General features: G+C 37.0%; 1 protein-coding gene across 1 annotated transcript; it reads right to left on the bottom strand.

The window, feature by feature from the left end:
• Positions 1-2890: 2890 nt before the first annotated feature.
• LOC133799473 (uncharacterized mitochondrial protein AtMg00810-like) lies at positions 2891-4174 on the bottom strand. The gene has a single exon (XM_062237487.1). It carries the CDS (start codon positions 4172-4174, stop codon positions 2891-2893), a length of 1284 nt encoding a protein of 427 aa, XP_062093471.1.
• Positions 4175-13103: the final 8929 nt, after the last annotated feature.

Here is a 13103-nt window from a genome sequence, read left to right as displayed (position 1 = left end):
CTATCTCAAGTGAATGGCACAACTTAAATAGGAGAGGAATACAAAGTGTAATGGAAAAAAAATTTAGGGTTTCACAAGCGCTTACCCATTGGAATCAACATCAATACAAACGCCATCATCGAGATATAAAGAAGAAAAAGAAAAAGCTCAAAGATTTGGATAAAGTTCTTTCTAGACACAATTGGGGAGACTATAGCAAGGTTGAAAATGAATTGGACGTGTTTCATGAAAAGAAAGAGAAGTATTGAGCAACCTGCTCTAAGCACAGTTGGCTCAAATCGGGTGACAGGAATACTGCATACTTCCATCGTTGTTGGCTCAAATTGGGTGACAGGAATACTGCATACTTCCATCGTTGTGCTACTTCTAGGAAAAAAAAAACTACAATGGTAGCTTAAAGAATGCCAAGAATCAAATGGTTGAAGGCCAGTCCAATATTGCCTCAGTTTTCCAATAATCATGAGGCTCCATCTAAAAACCAATTGATTAGTGGAGTTACACATGTTCTTATTAATGGTTCAATATTCTTACACTTATTCCATGTGGGACACAATAGTCTAATATCCCCCCTCAAGATTGTGGCGATTTTTCCTCACCAATCTTGAATCACTTGATCACAAGTGGCCCATTTTTTTTCAGCTCGCTTATTTTTTTGGATCTCAAGTGTCTTTTTGCACTATGCGGATCTCTTGCGGCTTGACTCACTCTTTTGGATCAGTGTGGATCGAATGCCCGCTAGGGAATTGGCTCTTGATACAATGACACAAATCATGAGGCTCCATTTAAAAACCAATTGGTGATTAGTGGAGTTACACATGTTCTTATTAATGGTTAAATATTCTTACACTTATTCTATGTGGGACACAATAGTCTAATAATTTTTATCATTTATTCCCTTCTGAGAATCCTTCCATTGATGATATAAGTAAAGTGTTCAATGATATCGAGCCTAAAGTATCCCATGCGTTGAATGCACAACTTACTAGGCCATTCACGGTGGATGATATTTACTCCGCTCTGTCTTAGATGAATTCTTCTAAGAGTCCTGGAAAAGATGGTATGAGTGCTGGTTTTTACCAAAAGTATTGGGACATTGTGGGTAACGATGTTTGTTTTGTTTGTCTCAATTTTCTTAATGGAGATGGCAGCCTTGACAGTATCAACTCAACTCTTATTGCACTCATTTCCAAAGTATATGTACCCCAACAAGCCTCTGAGTTTAGACCTATTAGTCTTTGCAATGTTCTTTATAAAATCATTGCAAAGACTATGACAAACAGACTTAGAGAGATCCTTGGTGATATCATTTCTGAGGAACAGAGTGCTTTCCTTCCAGGACGCTTGATTACTGATAATGCCATGATTGTCTTTGAATGTGTTAATCACCTTAAACGAAGGAATAAAAGTAAAAAGGGTGTTTTGGCTCTCAAGTTGGATATGTCAAAGGCCTATGATCACATTGAATGTTCTTTCCTTTGTAACGTGATGAGGAAGATGGGCTTTCATAAGAGATTGATTCATCTGGTTTTCTCATGTATCTCTTCTGTACACTACTCTTTTATATTGAATGAGGAGATTCCTGGCCATATTGTTCCAAGTAGAGGGTTGCGCCAAGGCGATCCACTATCGCCTTTCCTTTTCCTTCAATGTGCAGAAGGTTTTTCCTCATTGGTTCGTCGTGACTGTGAAAATGGGATACTATCAGGTATCACCCGTGGTCGTAATGGCCCCTTTATATCCCATCTATTTTTCGCTGACGACAGCTTATTTTTTTCTTAAAGCTTTTATGGAAGAATGTGCTCGTTTTAAGCAACTATTGTCCTGGATTGGTCTGGCATCAGGACAACTTGTTAATTTTTTGATGTCTGCTATTTGCTTTAGCCCTCTTATATCTGAGTCTGAAAAGATAGTTATGGCATCTTTACTTGGGGTTAACATTGTTGCATGTCATGAAAAATACTTAGGGCTCCCCAGTTTCGCAGGAAAAAAAACAAAAAAAGAATATTCCAATCTATTCAGGATCGTATTTGGAATAAGTTTTTCAATTAGAAGTCAAAGTTATTCTCGGCTGAGGGCGTGAAGTTCTTATAAAGGTGGTGGTCCAATTCACTTACTCCATGAGCCTCTTCAGACTTCCTTTGGCATTAATAAATGAGATCCACTGCATGTGTGCTCGCTTTTGGTAGGGTGGTGGTGTTGATGAATAGAAAATGCATTAGATTAAATGGGAAAATCTTTGTTGGCACAAAATAAATGGGGGACTTGGTTTTCGGAATATGTCTATTTTTAATCAAGCACTTATGGCTGAGCAAGCCTCAAGACTTTACAATAACTCAGACTCCTTAGTAGCAAAGTTTATGAAGGGTATCTACCATGCTTCTTCTCTCTTCTTAGAAGCTACAGACTCTTATAAATCCTCTTAGATTTGGCACAGCATCATGTGGGGGCGTGAGTTGTTTGTCAAAGGAGCACAGTGGCATATTAGTAATGGTGATTCAGTTTCCATCTATAATGACAAGTGGATCCCAAGAGGTAACGGAATAGGTCATGCTCCCTTCGTGTCCTCCCCGTTGATACTAAGGTGGATGCACTCCTTTTACCCAACAATGGATGGAATTGTCCCTTGATCTTTCAATCCTTTACTAAAGAAGAAGTTGAATCCATTATATCTATTTATTGCGGATGAAAGAAAGAAAGAAAATAATGAGAATATTATTGATCTATTATCGAATAAAACAAAGCTACAGAAAGCCTTATATAGGCAAATACAACCAGAAAATAACAAACTCTCATAACTAATAAAGAAACAAAAATAATAGACAAATACAACTGAAATACACTAAATATAATGATGGGAAACCCATAACAGAGTAAACCCAATACCCCCCCTTTAAGATGGACTGTATATATTATGTACAGTCATCTTGCTTATGTGAGAATTTAGAGCTGTGGAAGGAAGAGCCTTAGTGAATGCATCTGCCAGCTGTAAGTGACTACTAATAGGAATGAGACGAATCGAAGAATCTCTGATTTTGTCTCTAATAAAATGGCAGTCGAGCTCGATGTGTTTGGTTCGCTCATGAAATGTGGGGTTGTTAGTGATGTGAATAGCAGAGGAGTTGTCACAGTAGATGAAAGTCAGGGTATTATTAAGAACATGAAGGTCACGAAGTAAGTATTGAAGCCATGTTATTTCACTGGCCGTGGCTGCAAGAGCCCGATACTCTGCTTCAGCCGAACTTTGAGAGATAGTTGGTTGTTTCTTAGTGCGCCAAGAAACTAAGGAATCACTAATAAAGATGCAAAAACCAGTAGTAGAACGTCTGGTATTGGGATAGGAAGCCCAGTCCGAATCGGAGAACCCACGAAGATGGAGAGAAGAAGTAGGTGAGTAAAGAAGTCCTTGGCCAGGAGTTCCTTTGAGATACTGAAGGAGGTGATGAATAGCTTGAAGATGAGGAGTTCGGGGGGCTAACATAAATTGACTTAGACAATGAACGGAGTATGTGATATCCGGCCTTGATAGAGTCAAATAGAGAAGCCTACCAATGAGTCTCCGATATTGTGTAGGATCGGTAAGAAGCTCACCGGTTTCAGCAGAGAGTTTTAATCTTGGCTCCATTGGTGTGCAAGATGGCTTACTTCCAAGGTATCCAGTACCTTCAAGAAGTTGTAGAGTGTACTGTCGCTGTGATAGAAACAAACCAGTTGTGGAACGGGCAATTTCGAAGCTGAGAAAGTATTTCAATGTACCAAGAGCTTTCAGCCTGAATTGTTTGTGAAGTGAGGCTTGAAGGTGTTGGAGATTTTGAATATTTGGGCTAGTGATGATAATATCATCAACATAGACCAAAAGGGCGATGAAATGTTGATCGTGGCCACGAGTGAAGAGTGTATAATCAGTTTGAGATTGGGTGAAGCCTTCGGCAATGAGAGCATCTGACAATTTTCTGTACCATTGGCGCGAGGATTGCTTGAGGCCGTAGATGGACTTGTGCAATTTGCAAACAAGAGGTCCTGCACATGTAGAAGAAGGAACAATAAGACCTTTAGGAAGAGTCATGTACACTTCCTCATGTAAATCGCCATTGAGGAATGCATTATTTATATAAAGTTGAAGCATAGGCCATCGTTTGATGGTAGAGATAGCCAATAATAATCTGAATGTGACCATCTTAGCTACTGGAGAGAAGGTGTCGAAAAAATCTAATCCTTCTTGTTGCAAGAATCCTTAAGCCACCAAACGGGCTTTATACCGTTCAATAGAGCCATTACTATTAAATTTCAGTTTGTATATCCAGCGGCAGCCAATAACTTTCTTCCTAGGTGGAAGAGAAACAATGATCCAGGTGTGGTTTTTTTGCAAGGCATCGAGTTCACTATGCATGGCTTGGATCCATTGTGGTTGTAAAATGGCTTGCTGGTATGTCTGAGGTTCGGAATGAACAGAAAATGCATTAATAAAAGATTGATGATGAGCTTAAAGTTTTGAAAAAGAAAGAAAATTTTGAATAGGATAGAGAGAAGTTGATTTGGTTTGAATGATGGAGTTGCATTCAAAATCTTGTAAATAAATTGGAGGTTTGGAGACACGGCTGGAACGTCTCAAGACAGGGGCTGGAGTAGCAATTGTAGTTGAAGAATCGGACTGAGGTAATGCAGGTGATATGACTGGAGGTTCGACGTCACGGCGGGAATCAAGATTCGCAGAAGGAGAAGTGGAAAACGAAGCCGGATCAGCTGAAGCAGTACTGTTGTCCATATTATATTCTGCAACCGGTGTGTTAGATAGCTCAAGAGAAGGAAGAACCATGTTAGAAAAAGGGTCAGCGGTGATAGATTCATTAAGTGTATGAAATGGAAATATATGTTCATGAAAGATAACATTTCGAGAAATAAAAAATGTATGATTGTTTAAATCATACAAACGATATCCTTTAATACCACGGGGGTACCCCATAAAGACACATGGCTTTGCACGCGGAGCAAACTTAGTTCGATGAGCTGTGAGAGTGGAGGCAAAAACCAAACATCCAAAAGTGCGCATATGGGCGTATTCAGGTGGTTTGTTGTAAAGGACCTCAAATGGAGTTTTATGTTGCAAAATAGGAGTAGGTATCCGGTTGATTATATAAGTTGCAGTAAGAATACAATCAGTCCAAAATTTAATCGGTAATTTAGCTTGAAAAAATAAAGCTCGTGCAACATTCAAAAGATGTTGATGCTTTCCTTCGGCTATAGAGTTCTGCTCAGGAGTCTCAACACAAGAAAATTGATGCCCAATGCCTTTGGAAGCAAATAAACTAGTAAAGGCAAGTTCCGGGGCATTGTCAGATCGAAAACTCTTGAGGGAACAATTAAATTGAGTTTGAATAAAAGAAAGAAACTCAGGAATGACAAGTAAAGCATCAGATTTGTGCTTGAGCAAATAAATCCAAGTAAATCTAGAACAATCATCAATAAGGGTAAGAAAAAAATTTATGATTAGAATACGATGGTATATAATAAGGACCCCATATATCACAGTGCACAAGATCAAAAATATGAGATGAAAATTTATTATTATTTGGAAAAGATAACTTCTTTTGCTTTGCTTGAGGACAAATATAACAAGGTGTCTTTTTATGTAGTAACGAAGTGTTACAAGGTAAGACATTTCGAAGCAAAGCTAATCTTTTATTGGATAAATGGCCCAATCGAGAATGCCAAGTATCAGCTGTAATAGAGAAAACACTTTGTGCAGTAGGAGTAGAATCCAATAAGTAGAGTCCATTGATTGCTTTACCCGTGCCAGTCATCCTCTTGTTGAGGTTGTCCTGGATAAAGAATTGGTCAACCTTGAAAGTGATAGAAAAAGAATTGGAAAAAGTTAGAGCACTAACTGAAATGATATTATAATGAAAACTAGGTACATAAAGAACATCATTAAGAATAAGATTTTGACAAAGATTAATAGATCAACTAGAATTCACTAATAAAGTGTGATTATTAGGAAGGACAAGTTTAGTGAGCTGAATAGGACAAAGAAATTGAAAAGAATTAATATTAGAGCATATGTGTCTAGTAGCACCTAAGTCTAGAATCCAAGAAGTAAGAAGAGGTAAGTGTGAATTAGTGGAGAGAACAATACCTTCAATACCATGAGTAGAAGAGGTGGCTGAAGAGTGCATACCAGAATTTTGAGAGGCTAAAAGATTAAGTAATTGTTGATATTGAGTTGAAGTAAGTTGAGGGAGAATGGTACTATTGGTAGTGGATGACTTAGAGAGATCCTCATCTATTTGGGCTTGATTCACAGCAACTTCCTTAGGTACCCGTGGAGGAAGAATGGTACTAGCAGTTGGTTTGGTTATGGTAAATCCTGGAGGATACCCATGGAGTTTATAACATTTTTCAATTGTATGACCAAGGCCATTACAATGAGTACAGAAGGGACGGGTTCTTCTTTGATTGGATGATCTTGGTGCAGCAGAATTATATCTTTGAGAGATAGATTTGTCACTGTTAACAGCAAAGGCCATAGAAGGGGCAGTAGGATCGAGAGTGCCATGTTGATTTTCTTCCTGAGTGACCAAATGAAAAACACGATTAAGCTCGGGCAAAGGATCCATAAGGAGAATGTTACCTCGAACTTGAGAGTATGAGTCTTTGAGTCCCATAAGAAAAGACATGATATACTCCATATGGTAGTGTTCTTGCAATTTCTTGACTCCTCCACATGTACAATTGTTACATGTACATGTTGGGCGATAATTGGTGAGCTCCTCCCAAATCGTTTTGAGTCGAGTGTAGTACATGCTAATTAACATCATATCTTGTTTAAGATTCATTAGTTCCTTGCGAAAATTGAAAATATGTGGACCATTTCGACGCTGAAATCGAATCCGAAGATCTATCCAAATCTCAGAAGCGGATTCATCATATAAAATGCTTGCTGAAATTTCTTTCGAAACCGAGTTAAGTATCCAAGAAATCACAATATTATTATTTCTAAACCAAGCATTGTATAAGAAAGTATCAGATATAGAAGGTTTAGTGATAGAACCATCAAGAAAGCCTATCTTGTTTTTGACGGAAATAGCAAGCCGCATTGCCCGACTCCATGAAGGGTAATTGTCTTGGCTGGTGAGAAGTTGTGTGACCAAGATATTGTCGGGGTTATCTCCATGATGAAGATAGTAAGGATGTGCTGGATCTTCAAGTGGATGTTTGGAATTGGGCAGCTGAGATGATGGAGTAGTATTTGTGGATGTTGAATGAGGAGAAGGATGAACTGCAGAAGAATCAGGTGATGGAGTAGTATTTGGGGAGTCATTGTAATATCCAACATTTTCATAATACATTTTTATTATAAATCAGAGTTTTAATACATAAAATGTACAAGTTTACAAATTTAACAAATAGTAATGGAAAAATAATGTTTAAAATATCATTTTATGTTATTAATGAGATTAAAGAGAGACAAACTTGAGTAGTCAAGTATTGGACCCAAATGTTATATAATTTTAATTGGGGATTTTTATAAAATTAAGAAAGTTTTGCTAAAGGGCTTATTTGAAAATAATTTTAGTATTTTGGGTCCAAGTGTAATTTTAAAAATAAATAAATAAAATAAAATAAAAGGCTTCAGCCTTTCTTTTTACCCGAGCCTCTCTCTCTCTCTCTCTCTCTCTCTCTCTCTCTCTCGTGCGTGCATCTGCCCGACCACCGAACATCCACCGGCGGTCACCATTTATAGCCACGCGCTGGATCGTTGGATTCAGAGGCCTCCGAACTATCGACCACGCGGGAATCTAGAGCTCACTCGCCGATTAAACACCTCAACTGGTCGATTTAAGTTCGGCCACCCCGCGACTTCAAAGTTGCGATTCAGCCACCTCGGGCATCCGTTTGCCGATCCGTCACCACCATCGTGTTCCTCGTGTTTTGGGCTTCAAAACCCAATAACTTGTTCCTACATCTACCATAGTTGGGTGGTGGGCCCACCACGAGCCACCGCGATCCACCGTAGACCGACGGTCGAAACTTAGTGTTCGAGGTTCCGAAGTACGTTTTGAGTTTCAGAAAATCACTGTTTGACTTATTGTGGAACCCGATCATTGTGGTATAATTTCTTTGACCTATATATTGTGATTTAATTGTGATTGATTAGAGTAATTTCTATTATGTGTATTTATAGTATATAATTATATATTATTGATATAAGGAATATTTCTAGTAATTATACTAGCTGTCTGGGATTATATGTATTTTTTATACAGGTTTTGATTTTGGGATTTGTCCACTTTATAGCTGTTGTGCTGTCCAATTTTCTAGAAAATATTAAATATTAAATAAATTATAAAAATACATATTTAATTGATTTTCCATTAATATGGAAATTATTATGATTAATTAATTTTAATTATTATTGTTATTGTTTTGTTAAGTAAATCAAGAATACTGTTTCATGTATATATATATATATATGAAAAGTGTGATTTATAGTAAACCTATTATTTAACCATTATTATTGTATATTAATATTTTTGTTAATATTTGAATATTAAAATAATATCAAATATTAGTTTCTTACAGTTATTGATATTTGTAAGACCAATGAATTTTGGAGAAAGTATAATTATTATATCACTGGAACTGATATTATGACTAATTAATAATAATATAAATATTTATATTTATATTATTATCATTATATTGATTATTACAATTTTATGTTAAAAATATGATTTCTTTTATAAAATGACTATTTGAATATATACATTCATATACGTATTGTTATTGAAGTATTTTGTTATTAATATTGAAATAAGTTTATTTATAGACGATAATTATTATTGTTGTTGGGATTATTATTATTAGTATTATCATAAGAGTACATTATCTTATGAGCAAGGTTTAAAGCATGGTTTTATATGAAGAGTTATTTGCATTACGTTGATAATAATTATTATTATTATTTATATAGTTTCTAGTATTGTTAATATACACTATCAATAGTGTATATTTACGATTTTGATAGAATTTAATATATGATGTGCCTTGAATAGGATTTGTATGGATTTGATTGATTGACTCTTGGTGAGCAGTTTTAAAATAAGCTAAGGACCTAAGGTAAGTAAATCTCACATTTTTGTGCTTAAGTGTAAGATGCATGACTACATTGATTGTATATATCTGATGAGTTAAGTATGGAATGATGATGATGCATATGATAAGTATGTGAAGAATGGTTATATGAATATCATAATGGTGTTATGTGATATGTAATTGAGGAATTTTGTGATATATGAAAGCTGTCTTACTTGGTTAAGATTGATATGAATTATGTGCAAGTATGTGTTCTTATGTTGATGAATATGTGGATTATTTTTGTGTTCATGATTTTGTTATATGTTATGATATATGAAGCGTTTAAGTTTTTAGGCTGGAAACCTTGGACCTGAGCCGTAGCTCTACGTTAAGGTATAACAACGCCACCAACCCAAAGCTTCATGTATTATGACTAATGATGTTTTGAGTTATATGAGATGTGATACAATGCCTTAATTGAATACCATCAAACATGAATCATGAACATGAATATTGGCATTTCAGCATCTACATGTATGCATGGCATGTATAGTTATGTGATACATTATTATGTGATATAAGACCATGCATAAGAATATGAGAAAAGTTATGAAATGCCTTGAAAAGTATTATGTACAGTTAAACATTTTAATGACACAAGGCTTAAGCAAAGTGATAATAAGATGTTAAAAAGGGTGCTACTGTTTCGATGAAGCAATTAAGTAAGTGCAATGAAGAAGACAGAGGTCTACAAGACTTATAGTGGCTGCCCACTAGTGTGGGCTAGGTCAGAGTTGACCATTCAGATATGTTTGCCATGTTTCCGTCTTTCTCCTCCATATGTGTAATAAGTATGGCAGCTATGGCAACGATGAAATGAGTGTTATGATGAGCCTAGCTGAGATGATGGCTAGCGGAGGAGAACCCATGGGATTCTATATGATATGTGTAACAAGCCCTGCAGGCATTGGCTAAATCAAACAGTGTGCACAAGTGAAATCGGGCCCATAAAAATGTGAAAGTAAAAGAAAGAGCATAAAAGTAAAGTTTGAAAGTGCATGAGCAATAAATGAAATGCATAAGTATATATATAAGTCAGCATGTTAGTATATGTGCACTACAAACTCACGACATTCATGCGTATGTGTATGCATGAGATTTGCTTACTGAGCGTTAGCTCATTATGTTATTTTCCAACATTTTTCCAGTGTGGCTTTAGCTGTTGAGCAACTTGTGGAGCACGGACTCAGTAGCAATGCAATAGTGGTTTAGAGTTTTCATATGGCTGCATTAAATTTTAAGTATTCATACATGTAATAATTTCTATTAATAAGTTTATATAAAAGTTTTAAATTTTTCTGTATTTCTTTGTATCATTGTATTTAATTCATTTGGTCAAGTGCCTAACATACTCGTAAACCCTAGAATTACGAGTATGTGGCGGACGTACCCTACCTTAGAGTCGTCACAGTCATCAATCGGAGAATCAGAGGAAGGAGGAGTTCCACCAGTAGACATGGTGAAAAAAAAAAATTGCAGAAGAAGAGTGGAAGAACACAGCAATCACTGGGAAAGAAGAAACGTCGGTGGATGCTGGAATTGGAGCAGCAGAGGTATAAACCAGAGGATGCCGGAGAAAACGCCAAAGAAGACGCCGGAGAAGATGCCAAAGAAGACGCCGAAGAAGGATCATATGGAAGCTCTAAGCTTCCGGCTGTGATACCATATTGCAGATGAAAGAAAGAAAAAAATGAGAATATTATTATTCTATTATCGAATAAAACAAAGCTACAAAAAGCCTTATATAGGCAAATACAACCAAAAAATAACAAACTCTCCTAACTAATAAAGAAACAAAAATAACAGACAAATACAATTGAAATACACTAAATATAATGATGGGAAACCATAACAGAGTAAACCCAATACTATTCCTTGAAATAGTTTGCCTGCTATGGATGCTCTAGTATGGCATCATGAAAGGTCAGGACTTTACACTATTAAGAGTGGCTACTGGTTTTCAGTTCGTGAAGAATGAATGGGACAAGCATCTACTTCCTATGGACAGTCTCGTTGGTGGAAGAAATTATGCTCTTTTTTTCCATTCCTCAAAAAATCAAGCACTTTATTTGGAAAGCTTCTCGTGATCGGATCCCTTGTTTGTATAATCTTCATAAGAGGGGACCTCCAGTCTCACCAACTTGTCCTTATGGTTTGAAAGGCCCGGAAGATATTCTCCACGCCCTTATAAAGTGTGATGGACTTCTAACCATCCGTGAGCTTGTTGCTAGTTTCTTATTAATACCAACCTAATTCTTTTAAGTGTCTGCCTCTCAACATTCGAAATGGAGAAATTTGTAGTGATGCTTTGGCGTATATGGTTTCAAAGGAATAAGTTTGTCAATGAACACTTGTTATTGAAAGACCAACTAGTCATCAATTGGGGATTGGATTACTTAGATCGATATAGACAACCTAATGGAAATCATCTCCCAACTCGTCCCTATTGAAACTTGTAAACAGAACGATTTGGAAGAAGTTGATTGTTCTTGATTGATTACCAAAAATGAGTACAACTGAGTATATATACAAGTAAGTAACTGAATACAACTGAAAGAACTAATCTTCTAACAGAAAGCCTAAGACAAATAACAGAACTAACAACTGGAACTAATACAATTACAAGACTGTTACAGAGGTGTCTTAACAGCCCCCCTCAAACTCATGGTTGAGAGAGACTCAACAGTGAGTTTGCCACGAAGAAGAGGAAACCTTGAGCTCGAAATGGCCTTGGTAAAGCAATCTGCAATTTGATCAAATGTTGGTACATGTCGGACTTCCAGCATTTTGCTTGCAACTTTCTCTTGAACAAAGTATAAGTCAAGCTCAATATGCTTAGTCCTAGCATGAAGAACCGGATTAGCAGTAAGCAAAACTGTGCTGAGGTTATCACACCAGACCACAGGAGGACGAGACAAGCCAATTTTGAGTTCACTGAGTAGTGATTGAACCCAAGTGAGTTCACCTGTTATAGTTGCAAGACTTCGAAATTCTGCTTCTGTAGAGGACCTCGAAACAGTCTGTTGTTTCTTTGACTTCCAGGCAATCAAATTAGGACCAAGAAAGATACAAAAGCCACTTGTGGACCTTCTATCATCAGGATCCGCAGCCCAATCCGCATCACAAAATCCAACAAGATCAAGTGTGGTAGACTTTTGTAAGTGCAGACCATAGTCAATAGTGCCAGAGAGATACCTTAGGATTCGTTTCACTGCTGTCCAATGACTTTGTAAGGGATTTTGCATGAATTGGCAGACCTTATTTACACTGTATGAAATCTCTGGGCGTGTGACAGTGAGGTATTGCAGGGCCCCAACTATGGAGCGATAGAATTGAGGGTTTTCAACCGAATCACTGTTGTAAGCAGATAATCTAAGGCCTGCATTCATTGGAGTAGAGTGTGGCTTTGCAAACTGAAACTTTGTTCGTGCAAGTAAGTCTTTGAGGTACTTGGCTTGAGAAAGATGCATCCCAGTAGCTGTGTGATTGACTTCAATGCCAAGAAAAAAATTAAACTCACCCAAATCTTTCAGTGAGAAGTTCTTGTTGAGAGCTGAAATAAGTGAGGTAGTGTACAACGTAGAGCTGCCTGTTATAAGTATATCGTCAACATACACTAATACAATGGTCAGATGATTGTTTGCAGCTCGAGTGAACATGGAATGGTCAGCTTTGGAGGCAATAAAACCAAGAGAGAGTAGAGCGGAAGCTAATTTGTCAAACCAAGCCCTAGGTGCCTGCTTTAGACCATAAATGGCTTTGTGAAGTTTACAAACTGCATTAGGGTAGTTGGCATCTTCAAAACCAGGTGGTTGTTGCATAAAGACATCTTCCATGAGATCCCCATTGAGAAATGCGTTGTTAACGTCCAGCTGATGTATATTCCATCCCTTTGACAGTGCCATTGAGAGAACAACTCGAATGGTTATGGGCTTTACAACGGGACTAAAAGTTTCTGAAAAATCAAATCC

This window comes from Humulus lupulus, chromosome 9 (assembly GCF_963169125.1).
Source record: "Humulus lupulus chromosome 9, drHumLupu1.1, whole genome shotgun sequence".
Lineage (NCBI taxonomy): Eukaryota > Viridiplantae > Streptophyta > Magnoliopsida > Rosales > Cannabaceae > Humulus > Humulus lupulus.
This window is presented reverse-complemented; position numbering and strand designations above follow the sequence as displayed.